General features: G+C 42.4%; 1 protein-coding gene across 1 annotated transcript in view; it reads left to right on the forward strand.

Moving 5' to 3' along the window:
- ITPR2 (inositol 1,4,5-trisphosphate receptor type 2) overlaps positions 1–26,167 on the forward strand; it is a 248,333-nt gene that overhangs the window by 186,807 nt on the left and 35,359 nt on the right. Inside the window, exons 52-55 of the mRNA XM_066183751.1 lie at positions 17,003–17,110; positions 18,648–18,840; positions 21,883–22,008; positions 25,103–25,278. Of these exons, the coding sequence (XP_066039848.1) occupies positions 17,003–17,110; positions 18,648–18,840; positions 21,883–22,008; positions 25,103–25,278 (603 nt within the window). The remainder of the gene's footprint in view (positions 1–17,002; positions 17,111–18,647; positions 18,841–21,882; positions 22,009–25,102; positions 25,279–26,167) is intronic.

A 26,167-nucleotide genomic window follows, 5' to 3' on the forward strand; every position in this document is an offset into this window, starting at 1 on the left:
AGAAAGCATCTGCAGCTCCTTACCTTGTCGGAATTTACTCCTTGTCTGAATGCTTATGATGAAAATTTAAATGCCTGCCAAATCGAAATGTCGGTATTTTCTGTCTTCTGCCTACAGTTTGTGTTAAATTACTTAACAGGGTCTGTGACATGGAAAATACGGTTGGGGGGTGGGGGTGGGGAGGTGGAATATAGGCCTAAAGCTACGTATGAAGTGTCTGCTGGGGTCATTTTACACAAGAGGTCACTGCCAGGGGTACACCAGCTGGCTGAGGTTTAGGTTAAGCTCTGTCCCTAGGTTCATGTCCATGGTGCTGGGGAGGTCCACGGTGCCACTCCACAGCTATTCCTGATCCATAGCTGGCGTTTCAGTTGCATAAGGGTGGATATTTTTGCAGCAACTTACTGAGCTCCTTCCTGTTCTGTAAAATTAAATGTCATGATTGGCTCTGTATGCTGTAAAAATATCCATCTTTTTACAAAAAAAAAAAAAAAAAAAAAAAAAAAAAAAAGAAAGAAAAAGACTGCTTTTCTTGCATTTCTGTAACATGGTATGTGTGTTTACAATAGCTTTGCACCCGTGTCAAGCCCCATATCAAAACATAGCAATGCAAGGGCAGGCAATTTGGTGCCTTTCTGTGTCGTCTGCTAATGAAACACTACAATTCTTGGCACAGACCTGCTCATTTTTGACCCCAAACTTTTTCCATGTGTGTCATTTTTGCTCGCCCTGGGATGGGCAGGATAAGAGCATGGACCCTCATCAGTAGGGCCATTGTTGCTGCGTTCCTTTGCTGGCTTCACTCTCCAAACAGCCTCTGCTTTCTGTCAGAGTGGCTTTTTGGTGCCTGGGCCTTCTGCTGGGCTTAGCTGATCTGAGTTACATAATATTTCTTTGCTGTGGCACTTCATCTGACTTACCATTTTTCTACAACCAGTATGGCTCTTCAGTCACTTTCCTCACACTTCCTGGTGACCACTTGCTCTACTTACAGCTTTTTGGTCCCTCTGTAATAGCAGAATCAAGATTGAGAGTTCCCCTTTTTGCTGTTCCAGCCCTCAAACACAGACAATTTATTTTGGGGAGCTCTGACTTTCAGTTTTTGTCGTTGCACTCTTCAGGGCAATGCTGGGTTCTGCATTTTGCCACCACGACATCCTTCCTTGCCCTTCCTGTGGTTGATTTTACCAGAAGTAAGAGGCATTCTTGTAAATGTTTGACCCACAGTGCATAGAAAGTTGTGTATGTGTCACAAGCAAGACTGAGATTTCTGTTAGTAAATCTTCCTTACAGCCTCCCAGCCCCTGCCCTAAATGTGCACTTGCACATCGTGCACACACAGAGGAGTGTGGGTACCGCAGCTGTGTCATGCCAGCGATCACACGTCTTCCACATGTTTCTTTGTCCTCCCTTTCCTTTATTTCTTCATCTTCCTCCAGTGTGCCATGTGCCGTGGCTGTGCTGCTTCCCCTGCACTGACCCTGGGCTGTCTGGGCACTGCTGCTCCTCACTTTTCCTGCTTCTCGATGAGCAGAGGGGAGAAGGGAGGGCCACTGGGAGAAAGCAGAACTGAGCTGTCCATGAGGAGCTGCTCTGAGCTGCAGCCCTGCTCTGCAGCCTGGTTTTGGGGCTCCTTCCAGATGTAGCTCTTCTACAGCTGCTTGTGGAGCAGTGACACAAGCTGGTGCTTGAGGTCACATCCTGGAAAAACAAGCCTGTTACTGGTAGGTAGAAAAGGTTCACAATTTTCTTGAAAATCCACAGAGGAGATTCTGCTTTTTTCTCTGGTTCAAATGTCATGCTCAGAGCCCAACCTTGACCTTGCTAATTCCTTGCAGTAGTCTTGGCTGAGTGCCAGAGGTATGTTATGGGCAGTTCCATCATCTCTTACATCACTTCTCTTCCAGCCTCAGTCAATAGGTATGGTATTTTTACTGCTGTCCTCTTAAGAGATTGTGTTAAAGCTGGTCACACTTTGTTTTGCAAAGTTAGTAAGGCTGTCCACGAAGAGACTTCATCTTGATGTGATGTCCCTGTAGGAAATTACAAAAGCTTTTGACACAGCAGCACAAAAAAAAGTTTCATTCTTGTTCCTTATCTGCAGAAGCATTAGTGTAGGGGAAGCAAGTTTTTAAATGATTACACAAGGAAAGAAATTAGAAAAATCTAAAGAAATACCCTGGCTTTTCAGATGACTGCTTGAGCTGGCTGCCTGTTTGTCATAACAAAGTACTTCAGAAGTTTGTAAACTAAAACACAGTACTTCACTGGCAGTATTTCCATGAGGTTCATGATCCCTTTGATACACTGTGAAGCAAGATAAGGCAGTGATTGTAACTAGAGGCTCCTGTAGTCCGCATGCACACACACACACACATATATGTATATGTGCTTCTGTTAGCAGAAAATACTTTGGAGTGTTTGTGTTTTTCAGCTCATGCAAACTGTCTAAATCAGGCATGGAGCCCGAGCTAATCCACTGTACCTTTCAGCAGGGGCTTTATTCATGAGGGTCACAAGAATGTGAAATAACTTTACACAGCTTTTTGCAGCATGGCAAGAGTGTACTTTCATCTGCCTGCAGAGCTGTGGAGAGATGTCCTTGATCTGGAAGGATGTGAGTGGAGGGGGGTGTAAGGGAGCAAGCTGTAGCAAAACTTTCAGATTTCCAATGCCTTATAAACTGCTCTGCCTGGTTCCCAAGGCTGTGGCAGGAGTGTAGGGGTACTGATGCATGTGTCACCCCTTTCATGATGCACATTGCGTGCTCTCAGGCTAGCAAAATGTTTTCTCAATTTTAAGTTTCTGCTTTAATGCCCTATTGGAGAGGGAGCACAGGTCTTGGAACTCCACGATACCTTTGTCATTTCCAGGTAAATAGAAGGTTATTTGTTTTGTTGGGGTTTTTTTGGTTGTTTTTTTTTTAAATGAGATTAAGCTAAAATATTATTTAAATCCCAACCAAGTAAACTAAGTAGTTTAGTAAGTAGTTGGGAAAAACCACCAGACTATACACTATAAACAACTAAATTATACAATTACCTGGTGCCACATAGACTTAATGAAAAATATTTCCTCATCCCATAAGGTTAGAAGAATTATCACTGTCTGATGTCAGTGCAGTGAAGACAAATCTGAACCAGGCTATCTTCTGATAGACTAACACAGTTGGAAGTGTCCTTCCATTTTTAAGTTCCTAAAATAAACCAAGGAAAAAGGTAAATCTGCTGTGAACTGTAAGGTTCTCACTGCAGGTACTGCTAAGGACACACATCTTCCTCTCTGGTGCTAATTTTAAATGGGCTGAGCAAAATAAGTCGTTCAGCCTTATATATTTGGTAGTATATTAATAACAGAATCAAGACATTTTTTTATCGAATTTGGCAAGCATTATCAAACTAATGTCTTACTGCCGTGTTTACTTCATTGCTTAATATGTAGACAGATGAAGGGTATTTGCTAAGTAGGCAATTAAAATGGCAATAATTGATGGCATGGATTTAGAGTTTGGTAGTAGGGATACACTACCAGCTATTTTCAAAAAGTTACTCTTTTTGGCATTTGAAATAGGAGAGGTTTGATAATGAGACTTGGATATGATACATTCATTAAGGATAAAGTAAAGTCAGTTTAAAAAAATTTAGCTATCCAAATAGGAAAAATTCTAAGAAGCACAAAGCCTTTTGTTTCTGTGGGTTTCTCTTTAGTCTGTCTTTCCGTAGCTTTTATCAGATTTGAGTACGCCCAGGACTGGAACCACCTTTATTTTCCACATCAGTACTGTGCCTACAGCTGCATCATTCTGGGACTCTTACATCCTCCAGCAGAACAAAGAAATTACAGTAATAATTGTTTCAGAAAATTTTAAAGAAATAATCTTATTTTTTACAAGATTGTGGAGCAGTTTAAAGCACTCATTAATTTTATTTGCCCCTTTTTAAGTAGGTGGTATTACCTGGTGTTACAGATAAAGGCACCAAGGCAGAAGCAGGCACAAACAGCAAGTCATGAGCTGTCACGGGAAGCAAATCTGGCTTGTTTGATCCCCAGTGCTTTGCTTTGTCTGCCACATTGGCTTCTCTCCTGTGCTCACTCAATCCCAGCTACTCTGCTAATGTGGAAAGTTGGCATTTATTGGGCAGTGCATAATCACTGAGCACATTAGTACTTCAGAAGTCTTTTAGAGATGTGCTAACGTGTGTTTTTCAAATAAATTTTCCTGTACTGCTACTATTATGGGTTGCTGAGGGAAGAAAAGCTTTCATAAGGTAACGGATGCAAATGTGTTCATGTATGTGAGGGAGGTATTGTAAGGCTTAAGGGGTTTTTTTTTGTGGGTGGTTATTTTTGGTGTTGTAGTTTGGAGCAGTTCCTGGATTTCCTTCACTTTGCTGTATTTTAACTTTTAGATAAATTCACTTAGACCTTTGTCCTTCTTTTCCCTTGAGTATGTGTATGCATGTATAAAATAAAAGACAATTATTAAAACTTACACTAAAAGTTAGATGTGGATTCTTGTACTCATCCATTTGTCTTGACCTGAATATAATTCAAGCCAGGTCAAGGTTTTCAATGGCAAGAGATCTTCCATGGTTTAATGTGTGAGGAAACAAGAAGTAACACTGTAAATGTGGGCCTCCAACTGTGGAATAGGATCACTGCATCTAACTCCTCCAAGGCTTTCTGAACTGAGGGGGGTGTCCCAGGCTCACCAAACACTGTTCTGCATGAAGTGTGGTTATGGTCAGGCATAAATTCAGGGTGAAATTTGGCTTTTTAAAAAGAAATGTGCTAAAGAAGGCAGAAATTAATTGCTCAGTAATATGCATTGACAAGCACCTTCTCTAAGACACAGCAGAGAAGCACCTGAAAGGCTTTTTAGGAGAAGGAACTGGTGGAACCAGTTACAGCCCAGTAGTCTGCCATGGGCATGAACTGGCTGGAACTTTAATATTATGGTTTTACTATGGAAATAGGATAAACAGAAGACAAGTGGAAAAGTCTTGCAAGAACACCTTCACTCTTGATAGTGGTGTTGCCATTACCAGCCCATAACATTTGCCTAAAAGAAATCTCCCTGTCCCTGTGGGAGCTCTGAGTTCCCAAAGCATTTTGCTCTAAAAGATAGGCTTATCTAATTGGGAAGCAACTTTGAGCTCAGGCAAGGATCCTCCAGATGAGCTGAGTTCTGGAGGCCACACTGGTTCTGTAAAATTTCTAAGCTTGCTGAGTTCTTTCTGCTCATCCTCTGCCTCAGGTAGTTGCATGTCTGTCTGTACAAAACATTAGGTTGTGCCTAGGTTCTGATGACAAAGATTTTCAGTTGATTCTGTTTTGTGAATGAAATGTCTTGGTTCATTTGAGTTCTTACACATCTCTGACTGGTACACTCTCAAAAAATAAAAAATGTTTTAGTGTATGAGACTAGGATTTTGGAAGTAAGACCACTGAGTGCAAATATAGATGGTTCACATTTTGTGTAGCAATGACCATTGTCAAAGTGTGCAGCTGATGTGGACAAGAAACAGTTGGCAGGTATTGTTGGAGATTATCTTCCCAAGTACCAGATAACAAATGGAGAAAAACATTGTACACAATTAAATAAATAGGACTACCTTTTGAGGCCAGAAGATGATGGACTCTATCCTGTAGGATAAACCTGTCCTTCAGGATGAATAGCTGTGAGTTTGTGGGATGAGGATGCTCTCTTTCTGCAGGACAGGTAAAATTTTTCAAGCTAAAGGATGCCATTTTTTGCAAGGCTATGCTGAGCTTTGCAGTTTTTTGGTGGTTTTTTGTTTCTCTGTCCTTAACAGAGAAGCTCTTGCTGATAGCAGCGCCAAAACAAAGGGCTAATGGGAACCAGTCCCAGAAACCGTGACTGTCAGGAGACTCGTAAGCTTGGCTGCCAGACCTGAAAGTTTTCATGGAACTTTTATGCTCCACATGTTGTTTTGTCATTATCATCCTGATGAGACAGGCTATGGCACCAAAATGACACAGGCTAATTAAATGTCAGGAGAATCAGAAGATGTTGCAAGGCTTTTACACTGAGATTGCCAAGATTGAAACAGAAGCCAGTGACACACATCACCCTCCTTGTGGCTCATTAGGATGGGATATAACTCCATGTTCAGCCAGCTGCAGGATGGAGGGACAGAATGGAGGCTGCCACGAGGGCTTGACAGTAATGAGCACCTGAAAGGTTAAATAAACGTCTGTGGCTGATGTTAGGTCTCAGGTTATAACCTTGGCAACTTGTCCTTTGATGTTTTCTTTTTCTCCCCTTCTCCTTGGAAGCATTCACCTCAGAATCCTGTTCTGGCTTTGATAGGGATCTATACGGGAACCTCTGTGTTTCCATCTGGTGTTGTGTTGACTTAGGCTGCTAAGAGCTACTAGGATTCAAGCTAGAGCTTTTTACTGTAGGTTGGCCACAAAAGCTTTAGTTTATTTTAATTTTTCTGGTTCTACTTCTCTAGAATAAGATGAAGTGTCTATTCTACATATGTGTGTGATTTATTATATGTAATGTTAATGAAGGATATATCCTGTTTGACTGTGGCAACTGTGCATTTCACTAGTGCACAGGTGGCCTTAATATTTCTGCTTTGTGGGTTTCTTCTTCTATCTTTAACTTCTGTAATCCTTGTGTTTTGTGGTTTACAAGATTTTTTTGTCATTGGGAAATATGTTGAATTGGTGTTGGGGCCCAAATGTTACACCAGAAGAAATATCCTTTCTTTGTCAAAAAGTCTGCATTGTGAAATCTTCACATTAGTCTGTGGTTTTACTCTGAAAATTGGCTGTGGGACAATGAAATACTGTTCAAGACATTCTCTGCTCTCAGGCTCTGTTTGCAGCCCTGTCCTAGGAATAACCACACTACCTTTTTATTGCTGTCTGAAGCAGCATGGGGTGGACAGAGGGACTTCAGTCCTGCTTTGGTTCTCTGACACCCGTGAGGCATTTACTTCTCTTCCCACTTGAAAAATGGGTCTTCATATAGCTGTGTCCACAGCTGGTCTATGTGGGAATGCCTCCACTCAAGTAGGCAAGCAACACTGATTTATACTGATTTATACTAGTAGAGAACTTGCCCTGTTGCCCTCAAACCAAACTCTTACCCTTGAGTTGCCTGCTTGCGTTTGTCATGCTTTAAGAGTGATGATATAGGGGTCACAAGGAGGATGGCTTGACTTTAAACTTGGAGATTGAAATTGCTTGGAGAAGCGTTATGTAGAATTAAGCACAGTTTTCCTTGGAAACTGAGTAAACTCAATCCAGAAGCCGTTGAGAGGCAATAAATGTGGCATCACACAGTGCCATCTTTCCAAAGCTACCCTTCAAAGGACACTGCACATTCAGCCAGCCCCGAGTGCTGTGTGCACATTTCACTGGCTCAGAAATGTATGTACTGTAGCTATTTTGTTCAAATTGCTGCAAACTGTCCTCTTGCTCTGGAGACGAGCTGGAGTTTTTCCATTGGAGGTAACCTTCAAACAAACCAAGGTGCACCTTTTTCTTCTACGTACTGCCCAACTAAAACATTTTACCCTAAGCTGGGGTTTGGTTTGAGGGGAAGTGAGGGTAATCTTGGAAATATCATGGAAGTGAAATCTGGTCGCACTTAATAGTATCAGAACTGTTTTAATAGGCCTCAGATATCTGCATTGTGAAATCTTGTGCCTTAATTAAAACTGGGGGGGGGGGGCATCTTCTCTAACAAAGACATACTTTTTTATGTTCAGTAGTCATTGAAATAATTACAGGTTAACAAAAATAAAGAGCATTAAACAGAATGTCAAAATATGTCTGTTCCTCAGAGTTGCTCCGTTTTAACTCTCATCTCCTGTGATGTCACAATTTAATTAGGTATCTCAGTCACCATAGAATTTTCCAGACAAGATCTGAATTTGTAATCTACACATCAGCAGAGCTCAGTTGCTATCCTCTGTATTTCATTCATTTAACACAGTGCAGAAAAGTGAAAATGAGGTTCACCTTGCACTTTCTCTGAGGCAGCTTTATGAGATACTGAATAAAAGTGTCCAGCTGTGAAATTCAGTTTTAACAGCTGATTATGCTTTTCTACACCAAAAGTGAGGTGATCAGTTACTTATGATCACCTTCGGACCTGCACACAGATAAGCATCTAATCAACCTGGGGTTAAAGAAGCCTTTTCTCTGCCTTTTTCTATGGACAAGAATTTTCAGAGTTTACTTTACAAATGATGGTCTGTGGTAGCCTTAAATGAACTTTGTTTGGAAAATCTTTCCAGCTTTTTCTCTCTTTGAGTCTGCAGTACACCATTTAAGTGCACGTTGGTTGGGTAAAACAGCATCATTTGTGAGTATCTGATAAGGAGAGAGATGAAATTTTTACTCCCACCAAGAACTCTTATTTCATAGGTGCTAGGTGAAAGTGCTTTCCTGAGGACAATAGCCTTAATACAGAGTTAGAAAGAACAACTCATCATTTTACATTCTCTTCTCTCTGGTCCTATGCTGCTACTTTTATTTTTTTAGGGATGTTTTGCTCTGCTAATTGGAGGGGGAGGCAGAGATTCACCAGCATGGTTGAAAATCTTGGAAAATCTCACCATTGTAATTGTTTGAGGGATCATCTTTCAGTTCCTGTCGACCTCCACACTTGTATGCTGCCCTCTGTGTTTTGTACCCTATAACATACATACATACATCAGGCCCAGAAGTTAGTAGAAAATCCACGTCTGCTGTGAATTCAATAGGTTTCAGCTTCAGCTGTTTGCTTGCTGCTTCAGTCTTGTATGTTTTTTGACTCTGAATGAGCAAGTTATGCTTTCTGCGTGTTGTGGAACTATGTGTTGAGAAGGCAGGATGTGAACAGGACTGGCTATGAACAGGGTTTTTAATTTGACATCAACGTAACTTGAATCACAGAGTCTGAGCCATGATTCCAAGCTGCAGTTGAGGACTTAAGCCCCTTTAATGTGCTTCATCGAAGACAGTGAGATGGTTTATCCAGGCCTTTGCAGGGGCTGTCTTCCAAGCCACACCTGCCTGTGGCAGAGCTGGTGATGATGCCAGGTTGGGTTGATGAACTGCATCCAGCTGAAGGAGTCACAGTGTTCCAAAGAAACCATGGCACTATCCTGAAAATGTAAGAGGGAAGACAAGTTTGGGTGAATCCTGGAGAAGAGAATGAGTCCGTTCTGGAAGGGTCAACCACGAGGAACTTTCTGCTCATGGTGGCAGAGAAAGGGATGCTGAGTGCCAGTCAACGTCTCCTGGTCTTACGGCTCACAGAAGGAAGTCTGTCTGTACTCAAAAACTTGAAATTGTGGTTCCCCTCACCACATTGCCCCCAAAGTAAGAGTCAGCAGCAGTTCCTCCTTTTGTTTGTGCTAGCCTGCCTTTTCTAGAGAATCCATGTAGTAGACAGAAGAAGATAGCTGGCAGAGAGTCCTGTTCTGCAGAGAAGAGAAGCATAGAAAGTGAAGGGCTTGGGTGCAAAAGGATTTGAAGAGTTCCTGAAAAGGATGTGCCTTTCATAGCTCTCATATCTCAGGTTTATTTATGGATTCTGGATGTGTATAAAGTGTTGGTGGCTTTTAGAGGTGAATGGTTCTCTCATTTGTGGATTTAGGATCCATCTGCCTGCTGGTTTGGGCCTTTCCCAGACTGTGTCTATACAACATTGGTGCCAGTGGTTTTGTCTGCCTTTTATGGAGCAGCATGTGGCTGGGATCTTCTCCTTCTGCTCTGAAGAAGACTAATTGAAGAAACTCTGCTCTCCTTTTCTTTCTTTTCCACTGAACTTTCTTGTTACCTCCCTATAATCACGTCTGACACTTCCATCATCTGATTTCCTTCCATCCTTTACTTTGCAAAATTTTGCTTATAGTAATCACAGGAGGAGTAATCACAACTGAATGCAGTTGTGTCCTCCTGTTGGAATATTCTGGATTGCATACCTATGCCCACTGCTGTCCAGTATGGCCAGTGTACACCAAAATCCAAGTGTATGCATTAGGTTGGTTTGACTCAAGCAGGCACAGCTGCCCGTGACAATTTACGCATAGCCTGCGGGGATGTTTCACATCCACCCTTCTCAGAATAATTTTGTTTGCTTGCAGCACATTTTGTCTGACCTGAACTTCTCCACACGTGTACACTTCATGTTTTTGGAACTCAGCTTTGCCTGCAAAAGAAATTAGAAAGGACGCAAGTGGAAGTAAAGTTCATTGAGATATTAACAAGTCATTTTGTCTTCTGCTGGTTTTCATCAGGGTAAAAAAGAACAGCAAAACCACAACAAAAATAGCAATGAAATTACTATGGGGGGCTGCAAACGTAATAGTGATAGAGTTCACTTAGCTGTGGTGGTTTCTTTTATGTGATAATACTGAGGTGTTTTATTTCTCCCCTGTGAGGTGGATCACTATTAGCCACAATTTGTAGTATGCCCCATGTGGAGGCTGGGGAGGAGAGTTGGTGCCTCAGAGGTTACACGAGGCCGTGGAAGACCCAGCAACAGAATCCAAAGCGTCTGGACCACCCAGGGACCTGCTCATGTACCACAAGCCATCAGGGAAAGATTAACTCTAAACCCTTTGGGTTGCTCTGTACGGTATAATTGTCTAAATGAAATCAATGAATACTTGATTTGAGAGTCTCCCATTGCTCCATCCCTGCTGTTCCTAATGTTTGTTAACAGATTGCTTTGTGGCAGAGTGCAAAGGTGCCGCTCTATAAAACTGTAATGACTTCTGGAAAGGAAGTTGCCCTGTGTATTGCAGAAAGCACCATTCAGTTTTGATTGGAACATGGGGAGCTGAGAAGTTGTTATTGCTTTTAGTACAGCTACTTGGAATAAAAATTTCTGCTCAGTTATGGTTAAGATGACATTTCCTTTATCCCTGCTTTTTTCTGTCCTTGTTTACCAGCGGAGTTGGAATGTTCTCCTTTGCCCTGGGCAGGGAGCTGGTGCGTGGTAAGGTCCTGGCACGCCAAGGAAGAGGAGCTCCTTTTCTGTCTCCTATGCTCCACTGTCTGTCACCCATCCTGTTTGCTACTCTCTTGTCTTTCTCTCGGCTGTTTTTTCTCAGTCCTTGGGGGCTTTCTTGTCAGTCCCCAGCCAGCTTTTTTATCCTTTCTTGCTCTCTAAGCAGAAAATGAAGTGTTTGGTGAGCTGACTGGATTGTCCCTGGTGAGGGGGTTTGGTGGTGCCAGATCTCACACTGCCTGGCTCTGGGAGCCAAGGGGACTGAAGAAGACAAAAGAGGAAGAGACTGAGGCTGTAAATGAGCCCCAGTTGCATGAGCCTGTTGGCACAGCAAGGTGAGACTCATCTGAGCATTATTTTGCTGTTGCTGCAAGTTAGATTATGTCACAATTTCCCCTGGTGAAAGACCACTGGCCTTCAGGCTGGCAACCCACAGTGCAGGTGTCTGGTTACCGACCGGGTAGGGGTGAAGATAATTTCCAGCAGACGTCTCAGATGTCACGCCTTGGGCATCAGGCACAAACACTCACTTTCCCCAAGGGCTGTAGTTCATTAACTTCCAGGCCTGTGGAGTGGCCTCCCTGCCCTGACAGGCTCGAGGGGGCTGGCTGGCGTGCCAGAGGAGGGGTGAGCAAGGGCAGAGAGGGCTCTCTGCACAGCTTACAAGCTTGTCCACCCCAAGTTCCCTCCCCAAAACAAGCCCCAATCCCCAGCATAGTCCCAGTCCTGCCTGACCGAGTGCCCTTTCCCTGCCAGGAGTGCCCCTGTGCCAGGTATCTCCCCATCACATGCCAGCCTTGCTGCTGCCTTGCAGCTGGGAGAAGAACTGAGAGAATTGGAGCAAGGATAATAATTATTTCAAGAATTTTATTTCTATTTTTTTTTTTTAGATGTTTGTAATACTTCTTAATAGTGATACTGTAAATGTAAATTGTATCAAGGCACAGGAGCTATTTGTGCTATTTGTGTCTGTATTTCTGCTTCTCAGCCAGTTATCCAGTGCTTTTTGTACTATTCCATCAACATTTCCTAAGAAGTCAGTTTAACATGCTTGACACTTAACCTGTGAACTGACTTTTCCATGAAAACTCTGATTGCTTACAGGACACTAAACCTCACTCATTTAGATCCCTTTATACCGTCCTAGTCATAAAAAATCACCTTTACACTCCACCTCCCCCCCATGTTTGGCAGTTTAAAAATGCTTGGGAATTAAATAAATCTCTTGGTATTTGGGGGTCTCCAACCTAGTGTCTGTAGCTCGTATTTCTTGTTTTTCTTGTTTTTCTTGTCCTTTTGGGGCCTTCAGCAAAGCCTGGTGTTATCAGCAGGAATTTTGACAACCATCTCAGCTGTGTACTGTGTAAGACCTCATGCCTTTGATGAGAACTTGAGAGGCCCCTGCAGTTTACAAGTTACAACCAGGGACTTACATATCCTTATTAAAATATGGAGACGCTCTGTGTTTTACAGAAATATTGAAAAGTGGAGAAAAACTTTCTCTTTTCCACATGCACACATATTTTCACACACTGGTATTTTGGCAAACCAATCTACTATACCACGTCAGTGAGTTAATGACAGGCTGGTGAAATGAATGTTCACAGCTTTAAATCAGTCTTTTCTTTTGGAGCATTTAAATAACTTCATTTTTGTTCAAGGTAATCTTGGCTATATAGCTACAGGCCTGCAGGAAACCCATATATTAATTGCAAAACTGGATCTGCTGTGGTTTTCCACACTGCTGATCATATATGGCATCCCAGATGAGTAGCAGATCTGATTTTATAGTCATATTGTGTCAGGAGTTTAGACTGAGTATTACTTGTAATTCTGTCATTTATCTCTACTGTTTCTTTATTAATGTCTTCAGTGTTCTTGGTCTGTCCTCAATCTTTCACATTTTGTACTGATGCTTTATTACAGTGTTTTCCAAAATTTTTTTAAGTAAAAATCTTTCAAGATGAACAGCAGTCCTTCCTTGGGAGCTGACTGAAAGCCAAATGATCTTTATTCATATAGCTATTGCTTTGCACATCCCCTCTTTGGAAATCACTGTTCCATTATGTGCTATTGCTTCCTTGTCCCTACACGCCTTGATGAGCAGTAAAATACAGTGTTGACATTTAAAATATTGTCCCTGGCATGGCTGATGTTTGAGTGAGTGAGTGAGGGAGTTTTCTCCACAATGGTGATTTTTCTGGGGCTCTTTGCAAATTCAGGCTCTAGTGATGGTTATTTTTTGTATCAGTTACACTTGCAGTTTATTTTTGAGGTGCATTTTTGAGCTTTGCTTTGCGAACATACATGGAACTGTTCTCATTGTAGTTGCTCTCAGCTGTGTCCATCCTGTGTCTTGTCCTCCAGCTGCCCCAAAAGATTTGTGCAGCACACTGGATGTAACACTTTACTGCATCGCAGCAGTTAAATGTGAAAAAAAGTATCACTCAAGGCTTGCACGGCCTTTACCCGCCACGCACAAACTGTCACCTAGGGTGTATTATAAACTTGGATAAGCTTTCTGTAGTCTAGGTTCACAGTTTGTCACTGCATTGTTATTTCCATTGCTGTGCCTTTGATCTCACAAAAAGCTCTGCCGTGGTCAAGGCATCTGTTGACACAGTCCCCCTGGCCCACGTGGGCCTTTGAGCTCCTTATGGGGGGAAGAAGGATCATGAAAGCAGAGCTTCAGAAAACACCATGGTTGCCAAATCACAGCATCCCTAAAGCTGTTCTCTGTCATACTGTGGGCCTCTGCTTTGGATCTGAGCCCTCTCAGATTGCTGTCCACGTTCTTTCATCAGTGTGGCTGTGGCAACACAGAAATATTAGCAGTAGTTATTGTGTCGACGTAGAGGAATTCATCCTTTGAGGGAACTGCAATATGAGCAGAAAATTGATGGGCCCTTTGCCCTGAGCTTACTGTCTGAATGTCTAGAGTGCACAGAAGGTAAGTGGGTATTGGGAGATTTGGAAGCTGAGAGAAATGGAGTTACGTGTGAAGAAGATTCAGCTTCACCAGCTGAAGATTGCTGGTGCCTTTAGGTAGGTTCCCCATCTGAAACGTGCTGCAGCTCCTCCAGCTTAGTCAGCAGTCCCTCATTGTTTCTGATGTTTCTTTTCTGGCAGTCAAGGGGCTGGCAAGAAAATCCTGGCTTGTTCTTCAGGTCACTTTGTCCAGTGGCTGTGCTGGAAAGCCCCAGCTGTGCAGTGCTAGGCTCTGTTCATGCAGCAGGACGGGACAGTCACAGCCTGAAAGCACAGCCTCAGAAAGCACAGTGCACATCACCAAATGCACATTGTTTTAAAGAGTGTGGCTGCTGTTCATGTGAAACCTGATAGCAAAATATGCTCAATCTCAAATCCCCAGCAGGCTCTGAACACCCTGTTCTAGCCAGTCCCATTAGCGCATGAGAGGCTGACATGGTTTTCCCTTCTACTCCATGTGATAAGGGAATTTCTGTTACTGATACTTATCAAGAGACATTTCTACAGTAAAAGTTATGGACAGTTCAAAGCATATCAGGAAGCAATACATAGAGTTTTCATATGGTTAACAAATGGCATTTTCAAATCTGTATACAAGTTCAAATACGAATATAGAAAGTTTTTTGTGGTACTAATGGAAATTTCTGAATCTATAGCAGGTCCCTTACTCCAAACTGGCATAGTTTTAATAGGAAGAACTATCCATATGTCCTTGACTTGTCATTTGTTAGAAAACTCAAAATCTTAATGGTTCACATTGGAGAAATAAAGGTCAAGATACAGGCAAAGTTCCTCTGTATTACAGAAGATAATAAAAGGGGAGTATATTTGCTCCTTCAAATATATGCTAATTCATCACCCCAAGCACGGTGTGATTGTGTTCTGTCTAGTCAGTGCTCTTCTTCATATCTTAAAGAAGAGATATAGCCAAAGTAAAGGGCACTTGGAGATCGACAGGGAAAATAATTGAGCCACTGAGAGTCTTCTGTTTGAGGAGGGATGGGAAGGATAGGGATTGTTTTAATTTAAAGAAGAGACAAATAAAAGAGAACGTGACAGTAGTGTACAGAATGATGAATGATACAGAGAAGGTGAACTGGGGAACTCTTGCTTGCCCTTTTGTAAGTACAGAAGTAGAGGGACATCCAGTAAAGCAGAAAGGCAAAAGTAATAACACTGTTGAAAGGGCATTTTTAAACAGTTACTATCTTGTTTCCAATGGCTCATCTTCTTTCTCCATGATTCTAGAGCACCTCTTGAGAAGCATGCAAAGACCTCTAGGAGATGAGTTCAAGTTGTCTTGCTAAGTAGTTGTTGTGGTCATGCTGCAAAAGCTGCTGGTTGGATCAGGTTATTTGGTATGTGTGAAGGGGAAGAACTTGTCAGCTTGTCCTAAAGAACCTGTTTAGTCTCAAAAATAAGTGGGAGTTTAGGTAAAGACATTAATGTGTGTATTGATACTATCCAAGCATTTGCTAGATAGAGTAAAAAAGTAGCTATTCAGGACAGAAATCTACTACTGATGGAAGGAATATTCCTTTGCAATTAACCCCCATGTCATTTCTTTATTGGCTCCCTGAATATCTGCTTATGACACTTCTGTAAAATGCTGATGTTGGGCCACATTGACTCAGGCTCTGCCATCAGGACTAAGCAGTCTTCTGTCCCCAAGGAAGTTGTTGGAAGCACATTTATTCTTTCTGAATATCCCTTTCTGATATTCTCCTACTTTTGGATGCTCCATTTTTTTATTCATCTTTATTTAATAAGTTTGTATTGAGATCCAGAAGAAAATTTATTTTGATCAGTAGATTCTAGGGAACTTCAATAAATGGACTGAATTGTATATGTCCCTCTCCCCTGCGTTATTGTTAAAAAAAGGGAGATAATGAGACATGCAAATTCCAGATGAGTGAGATCACGTTCTGGTTAGATTATTACAGTATCTGTTTGGATCCATTGTTACTTTTAGACTTAATCCCTGTCAGCCTTTTTGTAGCTGTGCAATTATTTTATAATTCCTCACCAGGCTGTGCTATTTCATGTAGCACAATCCTGGCCCACCTGTGGTGATCATCACTTCAAAGTCCCGGTTCCTGTGGTCATTTTGAGTGCGTGCCTGCCTCATTTCTAATGGTCTGTTGTGGTTATGTCAGCTGTGATGATTGAGCCCTGGATCACATCTGCGAGGTGGCTTTTCCTTTCCTTTCCTGCTGTAGTTTTTTCCATCTTAAAACAGGTGAAATGCCTCAGCTATTCTGGATGGAAACCACTTGCTATGATGTAGTGAAAATTGAATTTTTAGCAATTTCCTCATGCCTTATAATTAGGTCTTTGTTTCTCACTTACCTACAGGACATGATGAATGCATTTGCCAACATTTTTCTTAATTAACTTTGTACGGCAATGGAACATTTTAAATATCTACTACTCAACATAGAACAGATGTTTTTTATCAATCCTGTGAAGCTTATAATCTGTAAAAGTTTATACGAGCTACATATTTGTGTGTATATGTGTATGTATTCAATTTCTGTGTATATGAACTGCACACTTAAGGATGTATTTGCCTGGCACTACAGTCCAGCTCCCTCAGAAATAGTTACAGCCCTTGAATATCAACCTACAGCCCAGTTTAGCCATTTGAAATGACTGAGAAAAATTAATTGTAGATGTAATTTAGTACTCAGAGGTATGCAGATTTTACGTCTGAACTCAAATGAAAAGAAGCATTCAGTCTAATTTTTTGGCATTTGTCAAAAGCCCTCCAAAAACCATCCAGGCTGCAGGCTAAGCTGCCTTTCATAAATCTCAACTGAAGACTTTCTGCTGACTTCTTGAGACCAAATTGTTTTTATTGTTCTCGAGTGATTACATTTTTGTTGTTATCTGTGTAAAGAGCCCCACTGGGTTGAGCATGTAAGTATATGGGAATGGGGGGAAGGAGGATTTGTGTTAGTTAAGTGGAGATGATGAAGCTGAAAACATAGCAGCAGGACGTAAATCAGATTTTTCTTCTTTTTCTAGTTGGCTTGTCACAATAAAACATTGCAACAGATGTTGAAGCCAGGGTCAGATCCAGATGAAGGAGATGAAGCCTTGAGGTTTTATGCCAAACATACGGCACAGATAGAGGTAAAGGATTGCTCTCCAGAAGATGGACTATGAGACAAGTCTGCATCTTGCGTGTGGTGTATCTCCTCTTTTTAAGCTTCCAAATGGTGTGGATTATTTATGAGGGGAAGGTTGAATAATATGCTTTTGGCTGTGGGAGGTAAAGGAATACACCTATATTAGAAGTGGCTCCAAAGCATTGTTTCACAGTAGCTTTCCTGTGTGTTACCAAACATGTTTGGTTAGGGAGATAATGACTGTGGATAGGAGCTGTGTCATGAAGTCAAGAATCATCTTGTATGGTACATCACTCAAATTAATAATCATGAGTTTCAAAGCCACTGATGCTGGCTGATCAAATTAAAACTCTGGCTGGAGTACAAAGAGGTTTTGAAGTGGTGTAGACATTCAATATGGCTTTTGTTTAAAATACTAAGGCTTGGCCTGGTTCAGCAGTTCTGTTCTCTGTTTTAAACTTTACAGCTGCCATGGATTGGACTTAGATAGAGGTCCACAGAGGTGTCCCACCACAGGATAGGTGGAAGCTCCATGGCCTTGGTTGTCCAGAGGGGAGCTCAGTGCTCTTAAAGTATTTTGATACATTGGGTGCTGCTGAGATCACTTTTAGCAATTATCAGCCAGTTTATCTGAGTAGCTTGTAAATTTAGGCATTAAACAAGCACTGTGGTCAACTTTATGTGGCCAATAGCTGCTTCTGGAAAAGTGAAACTCCACCCAGCATTGCTGATATACAAAATAGATAATTGCTGGTCTTTGAAAGCAGTCCAAGACCTGTTTGGTGTTTCAGATATTATCTCCCCTATATTAATGTATCTCATTTGTTTGATTTGAAATTCAAATAGTGGTGGTGTTTTGTTTTTTTTATTTTCACCAGTGGCTGTATGCAGGCATGGTTGTAGGAGTCAAAAAGGGTTTTCTACCCATTTCTGTATTTTTAGTAATGCAAAGTCAACGATCAGAATGGGGAAGCAATTTTGATGGCAGTGTGGTGAGATGAAATAAAATCTAGCTTGCTCACCAGTAACTGGGTAGGTGCTGAAATGCAAACAATTCAAAACCTTGGGTTTTGTCAAGTAAAAAGATACAGACTGACAAGATATGGGTGCTGCCTGAGTAACAAGGTGCTATTTCTGCATGTTCACCTTTACAACTTATCCCATCATAGAAATAGATTCAAGATGAGAAAAGCATTTTGTAATCAGAGCAGAAAGCCCCTGAACCTCTCCACTTTTTACTGGGAGAGATTTGTTTCAATTTGCTGACAAATAGGAGCATTCTGAATTACAGCATTTTTTATATTTGGGGAAGTCTGAACCTAGGTTTTTCTTGAGACTTCTATTTGCCACATTATTCAGGCAGGCTTTTGAAAATAAAAACAGCTTTACTCTGTTTTGGGATTGATTGGTCCAACTTTATTGTAATGTTCAAATAATTAATGCATTAATTTGTAAATAAAAGGGGAGCTGTGAACAAGAAAAGATATGACAAAATGATTGGATAGCCACTGACTCTGACAAAAATGTGCATTTGTTTATAGATTGTTCGCCATGATAGAACAATGGAAAAGATTGTCTTTCCTGTCCCCAATATTTGTGAATTCCTCACTCGGGAATCCAAAAGTCGGGTATTCAATACAACAGAGAGAGATGAACAAGGGAGCAAAGTCAATGACTTTTTCCAGCAGACTGAGGATCTGTACAACGAGATGAAATGGCAAAAGAAAATTAGGAGTAAGTACTGTAATTTTTTAAAAAATAGCTTCATTATGCTAAAACCTTGCTTTTAAACCTTCAAATACTTTCATTTTAATGATACACTTTTCTCTGTTCACTCTGACACTACAACAGGCAAAACTGTTCTGGGCCTGAGAGTGTAGGCCAGCTGAGACACTTACATGCCACCATAAAAGAAGTGTAATATGGAGCAGTTATTAATGTGTTCAAGACGATATTTTGGACTCCAGAAGTTAAATTGAGGGATGGAAGAACTGGGTGTAGTTCTACTAATGTTGATACCATTGCATCTAATTAAGCCAAGGCCCCTAATATTTAACAAAAACATGTGTAGCTGCATATTTGAGGTTTGCAGATTCCTGAAAGGCCATTAAAAGAGTCGTAAACGTCAGTCACTTAAAAACATCTCTCACCAGAACCTCAGCTGCTTTAAATCTGCCCAGCTTCCACGGAGTCAGCCCCCCTCTGCCAGTCCACATCAGCCTGGCATGACTGGGCTGCAGGGTGTCCCAACTGGCCCATACTGGTGCGTGTCCTGTGGTACTGGGGAGGCACATGTGTGGCCTTGAGCTGCTTGGTCAAGATCATGGGGGACACCAAAAGGAGGGGCAGGGGACCCCCACCAGGTACCCTGAATGTCTTTAGCTCCCTGGTAGGCAGTACAGCTGCTGGCCCTTGGCAGGAATGGGGCTATTGCCAACATCCCCAGATCAGGAAGCTCCTTCCAGCTCAGCCACTGTCAATTCTGCCCTTGGCTTTTGGAGCAGAAAGTTGTATTTCCTATATCATAGAATCACAGAATGGTTTGGGTTGGGAGGGACCTTAAAGATCACACAGTTCCACCCCCGCTGTCCTGGGCAGGGACACCTTCCACTGTCCCTGGTTGCTCAGAGCCCCATCCCCAGCCTGGCCTTGGACACTACCAGGGATGGGGCAGCCACAGCTGCTCTGGGCAACCTGTGCCAGGGCGTCACCACCCTCACAGGGAACAATTTCTTCCACATATCCAATCTAAACCTACCCTTAGTTTGAAGCCGTTCCCCCTTGCCCTGTCACTCCAGGCCCTTGTCTAAAGTCTCTCTCCGTCTTTCCTGAAGGCTCCCTTCAGGCACTGGAAGGCTGCAATCAGGTCACTCCAAAGCTTTCTCTTCTCCAGGCTGAACATACATAAAAATGCCTAAAAGTGATCACTCCATTCACTGCTAAAATGCAGATGCTCTTGGAGTGTCACACATCATCTGCTCACAGCAATTGATCAGGAAGGAAGGAAGGAATAGGGTCTAGAGCAGCAGGATAGTCAGAGCAATGTTAGAGCATTCTGAATGCAATGGAAACATGGATGTTATTTATGGATGCAATTTTGCAAAAATGCATGGATGCATTTTTTATCTATCAATTCCCAGGCTTTAATTTTCAGCAGCAGCAAGTCTTCAGCATGAGCCCCAACAACCCAAGTCTGCTTCTCTTGGTGGCACCCAAAAACCTTTGTAGTGACAACCTGACCATAACAGAAGTTGAAAAATACATGATTCCAGAATCTGCAGTCTATTTGGGAATAAAAGTAATTGTATTGTAGAAAAATGACTTCAGTAAAAAAATTCATATCTGGGGGTTGTGTGTTAGAAACACAAATAAAAGAGCCAACCCAACAATTAGATAGACCAGACCTGCCTAATGCTGTAAACAATAAGAATTGGTTTATTTTTATTCAGAACAGAAATTTCTCAATTCCTTTTATCAGTGGAATTGCCCACAAGTCTCTGTGTTGGTTTTTTTATTACTATTATTATTTGAAAAGATAATACAGGTTGAAGCTGGGTTACTTCTTTACCCAAGTGTCTGTTAGCATGAAGTCTGTGCTGCTTAAATTGACAGACGTCATTTTTGCAATGGCTCCAAATGCTTAAATCTCAGCACTCAGCAGCACAAGGTTATCACAGGGAAATCTGAATATTTACCTAATTGCTATTAAAGACTATTTCGACTAAAACCTGGGACAGTCATATGCAGTCGAAGGAGTCTGCTGTTTATTAAAACTTACCTGGGTGCTTTGCATACTTGCAGGAAGTTTTCAGTACTTCAATATCTAGTTAATAGGGATGCATCATATTTGAAACCTCTCTGACCAGAGATGTTTTCACACTATTGCACATAGGATCTTGTTTCAAATGTTCATTTAAGTGTATTTTACTGTATTAATACATATGAAGTGCTTGCCTGAGTCTTAGCACCCTCTGATCTTGTTCCTGGCCTTCTTGCTGAACCATGTATGTGATTCTGGACACAAATTCAACTCTGTTTTACACTGTTTCCCTTTTTAGTCTATTCTAGCTAGGCTGTAGAATCTCTGGGATATGGACTATTTCTGTGTGTTTGTACAGCAGTTCATATATGGAGATCATGGCTTGTTTGAGTCCTTTTAAGCAGCAGTACAGAGCTCTTTGTCAGCAGGTGACCATGGGCTTCTGAGCATCACACAGAAAATAGTCAGCTTTTGTAGAAACAAAACCCAGGCAGACCAAATTTTGTCTGCTTCCCAAGCAGAACAAAATGTTTTTGGTTTGACAGAGGTGGGGAAAATATTGCAGTTCTGAAACCATGTCTATTCCATCGTTCTTTGCCTATGTCATTGGTGTACTTGGTCCAAATAGGTCATCTGGGTGATACATTCTGGGTGTTCTGGTTGACTGGCATTCAGAGTGCTAAAATCTATTTGTTTGCTTGATTTTATGTCCCCATGCACAGAAGCTGCAGATTCAGATGCAGCTGAAAAGACTCCCTTGCAAAATATCCAGGCCTAAAATCTTACCAGAGGCAAAACTCTGATATATAATAAACTGTATTGTGATCTTTGGATTAAAAGCTCTGCTTGAAACTTTGTTTTATGGCAAGCCTATGTTTAATATTTGTCTATTTTAGTTAATTTTAAAGATCTGCATATTTTCTACATTAATCTGTATTTAATTCCCTTGGGGCTGTTGGTGATTGAGTTTCTGCTTGCTTTCAGCTTATTGATTGCTGCTTTTCTCCCCTTTCTAGACAATCCAGCCCTGTTTTGGTTCTCCAGACACATCTCTCTCTGGGGAAGCATTTCCTTCAACCTGGCTGTGTTCATCAATTTAGCAGTTGCTCTGTTCTACCCTTTTGGAGATGATGGAGATGAAGGCAAGTAGAGTTTGGTCTTATTTTTTGTTTTAATTTTAGATGCTTTCATTTCTAAGGTAACAAATAAAGCTGCACTTTCAGGTGCAGTCATATCTGGAAGCCGTTTAGTGTCTCCTAAGCAGGTACCAGATGTTGTCTGAAATGTAGTGGTTGATCTGTGTGTCACGTGGCCCACACAATGCAGAGTAGAATGAACAGAGCATAAGCTGGAGATTATCTAGATGATCTCAGCTAATTTTTTTATATTGCCATATTGCGGTGTCCTACTGCACACATTTAGCTGCAGCTTCTGAACTGAAGGAGGATTCCTGGCAGCAGAGGAACAGAGATTCCTAAAGCCTGACCAAATTGAATGACTTGCAGTCTTGAAAACATATGGAAGAGAATTATTTGAAAACTAGCTTGTTGGCTTCTGACTATGTTATTTATTGGGATAAAAGGGCATAACTGTTGCAGAGGATAAATGCATTATGTAAAAATACCCTTAAAACTTATGATTCTGTCTCTGCTTCATCCCATGTCACAGGAAATATTTAATGAAATTTTTTATTTGCTATAAATGCAGCAGACTAGCAGGAGGCCTCTTTGAAGCCCAAACAAGCTTAATTGGGATAAAGGAGACTAAATACTTCAGAATACTGGTAATGGGAGCAGAGCCATTCACCTCTGGGCCTTTGATTCATGGCCAGTGAGTAATGTGACTGAAAGTCACCTCTGTCTGATGGCATGTGAACTGGGCTGGTGGAAGCAGTCCAGCTTCTAGTAGATACATGTGCTTTTCACAAACACCACAGCTGGCACTGGCATTGGCAAACATTCCTGCTGGCTGGCAGAACAGAAAGGCGGCTGATTAAAATATATTGGCATGGGGACCACGCTGCCCTCGCAGCCCACGGGGTGGTCTCTGCAGCTCACAGCTCAGGCAGCTCCACAGCCTCCTGGAGTGAGGCAGAGTGTGCAGGGCTGTGCCCTGGAGAAGGGAAGCATCTTGTCCACAGTGCATTGTAAACTAGGGAGTCACTCAGAGCACGTTAGAGCTCATGGAGGATGAGAGGAGAAATAAAGGGTTAAAAACAAACCTTTTAAGCTACTAAATTTTAGCTAATCTATACTCGTGGAAATCCTCTAGTCTGCAATCAGTAGGTATTAATACTTATTCTGAACTGCAGATTTATATGGCATTAATTTAAGTGGCCCCAGTAATCCAGTGATAGCGTATTTCAGGATTCCAGCTCCTGGTGCTTGTAAAAGCAACTCCTGAGCAGTAAGAAATAGGTGTGGCCAAATTGGATTAATAGGTCATGAGGCAGCCTCCTTTACTTGCAGGCTCCCTCCTTTACTTGCAGGCTCCCTATCCACCAAAGCCTGATCCAACATCTGGAGTTTGTCTCCCATTTTTACTCTTCACCCTGTGTAAATCCACCTCTATTCACCTGTCTGAAGGTGCCTGGGGCTGATCTAATCATCCCAAAAATCTGCCTTTTAGTAGGTACTTGCAGTTTTTATGTAATATGACATAAGCAAAACAGCTCCAGCTGAAGGCAGTTCCTGAAGGGAGCCTAAAAGAAAGGAGAGAAGAGCACATGGTGACAGGACAAGGGGGAATGGTTTCAAGCTTACAGAGAGTAGGTTTAGTTTAGATAGAAAGAACTCTTCCCTGTGAGGGTGGTGAGGCCCTGGCACAGGCTGCCCAGAGCAGCTGTGGCTGCCCCATCCCTGGCAGTGTCGAAAACCAGGTTGGATGGGGGTCTGAGAAACCTGGGATAGTGGGAAGTGTCCCTGCCCATGGCAGGGAGATTGGAAATTGATGATCTTTAAGGTCCCTCCCAACCCAAACCATGACTGTGAGAAGACTCCTTGCCTCCAGGGTGCCTGTCTGCACATGGCACCGGTGTGGGTCCTGCAACGTGAAATTGCTGGACCTGCAATAGGAAAGAAGGAAAACTGGTTTGTGAAAGAACCACAGAGAACTTTGGCCTTACCTTTCAGATGGGCTTGAAAGTAATTTTTTGCGATCCATTAAAAGTTTCCAGATCTTGTTGGCGAAGAAACTCTTCTGACAGAGCTGACCTTGAACCTCCCACCAGGGATAGAAACACTCCTGAACTTTGGAAAAGTTCAGATGCCATCCGAATGTTGAGGCTAGGGCCTCGCCTCATTGTTTTCTAATCCCAGTGATGCTGCTCAGCTGTGTATCTGTTGCCAAAGAGATAGCATGATTCCTATTGTGAGTCTCGCTAAATTTTCTATTCCCTTCTCCCCCGTCACTGACCTCTCAGTTCATCCCATAACAATAGAAGTCAGTGTACGAGTGTGACAGCGCCCTGAGATCTGAATGTGCTTTTTATATCACAGCACATGGTGTGTTTCCAGGGCTTTAAGCAGAGGGAAAACAGGGGCATCGCTCAAAAACTCGGGGAGCGCCTGGAGCCAGCATCTTGCAGCGCAGCGGGGACTGGCTGTGCAGGCGGCGGCTGCGGCGCCCGCAGCGCCCGGGACCCGCTGCCTGCCCGGGAGCCGAGCGCAGCCGCTCCGCGCTGCGGGCACTGCAGATGCTGCCCGGCCCTGCCCGGGGCTGCTCCCGCTGTGCCGAGGGCCCCGCTCCCGTGCAGAGGCGGAGGCTCCCGCGGAACACCCGCGGCCCTTCGGGAGGGAGCTGCTTTTTCGGGAGCCGCGGCTGGAAACGTGGCACTGCAGCGCGCTGCCACTTGCTGTGCTGCCCCCAGGACCGGCTATTTCTGTAGCTGAGCAATCATGGAATCAGACCGGAGGGGCCCTAACGATCCCTGCAGAAAGCAGCTGATTAGTGGCTTGCTCCGGGAGAAGGGTAAACTGTTCCATCTCTGCGCACTCCCTGGATTTTAATGGAAATTTCATTAGCTGCTTGTATTATTACCTGTGCAAAAAGCAACAATACTCTGAGAATAATAGCTCCTGCTGCAATTAGGGCAAGCCGTGGTCAGCAGTTGTGATGCATGAATCACGCTTTTGTTAGCTCTGCTGGCAAAGGAATTGATCTTTTGGATCCGTTTCTTGGTGAAAAATGGAGTCTCCATAGATGTCTTTCTCAAATCTCCCTTTCTCCTCTGTACAGGCACGCTCTCACCGCTGTTTTCCGTGCTCCTCTGGATAGCAGTGGCGTTCTGCACAGCAATGCTGTTTTTCATCTCCAAGCCTGTTGGCATTCGACCCTTTTTGGTGTCTGTTATTCTCAGGTCTATATATACTATAGGGCTCGGTCCTACCTTGATACTCCTTGGTGCTGCTAATGTAAGTACTTGAAAAGCAACCAGAACTTCCCTTTCAGCAGAAGGGAAGATACTAAGGGTCTCCTATTAAAAAACTCCTTTGATTAGAGCTGTGCAAAAACTTCTTTTTCTGGTTCATTGGTTAAGCCAAAAAAATAAATCATTTCAAGTCATCCTGAAACAGCAGTGTCAGCAAAGTGGGAAGCTAAGAAAAAAGCTGGTTTAGTTTTGTGCATATGCAAATATTTTTAAAACAAAAACAATATGAAATTTAAAGAAATATTGCTGCATAAGGGCAATCAAATCTACAGTTTCTCATGTTAAAAGAAAAATTTTCTCTACCAGTACTCTCAGCAGTATTGACACAAATTTGTGAAAGGACTCTGAGACCTTAAATATATTTTCAGGAAGAAAAGAGTTTTCAAAATTAAAAATTCTCTCAGCCCTTTGCCAGATCTCTTAACTTAGACATGAATAAGTTTGCATGCTTACTGAGCTTGGTAAGATACACAGTCGTGCTCACAAGTCATCTATTTAAATTTCTGCCTGACTGCTACAGCTCTAATTCACCCCAGCACAAAGTATTGGGCTGTTTGCCACCAGTTCTGTATGTGAGAATTTCGCATACTGAAAAATACCCAGACATATAGTCAAAGGTAAAGGCAAGTAAGCAGCACTTGCCCACGTCAAATTTGTGAACAAAGGAGTCGTGTTGAGTCCTCATTCCTTGTCCTGGATTGCCAGAGAGATGAGGTGAGACCTTTTCCTGTTCACTTCTGCACTGCTGCTCGTGTGCAGGCAAAGCTTGGGAGCCATGGAGAATCTGACGCTGTTGTTTAAATGCTGTACTTCAAAAATGTCCTCAGTTCTGAGGGGTTTTTAGGGATTTTAAACTGAAGAACACAATCTGA

This window comes from Chamaea fasciata, unplaced genomic scaffold (assembly GCF_029207755.1).
Source record: "Chamaea fasciata isolate MVZ Bird 193981 ecotype frontalis unplaced genomic scaffold, bChaFas1.0.hap1 SCAF_5, whole genome shotgun sequence".
Taxonomy (NCBI): Eukaryota; Metazoa; Chordata; class Aves; order Passeriformes; family Sylviidae; genus Chamaea; species Chamaea fasciata.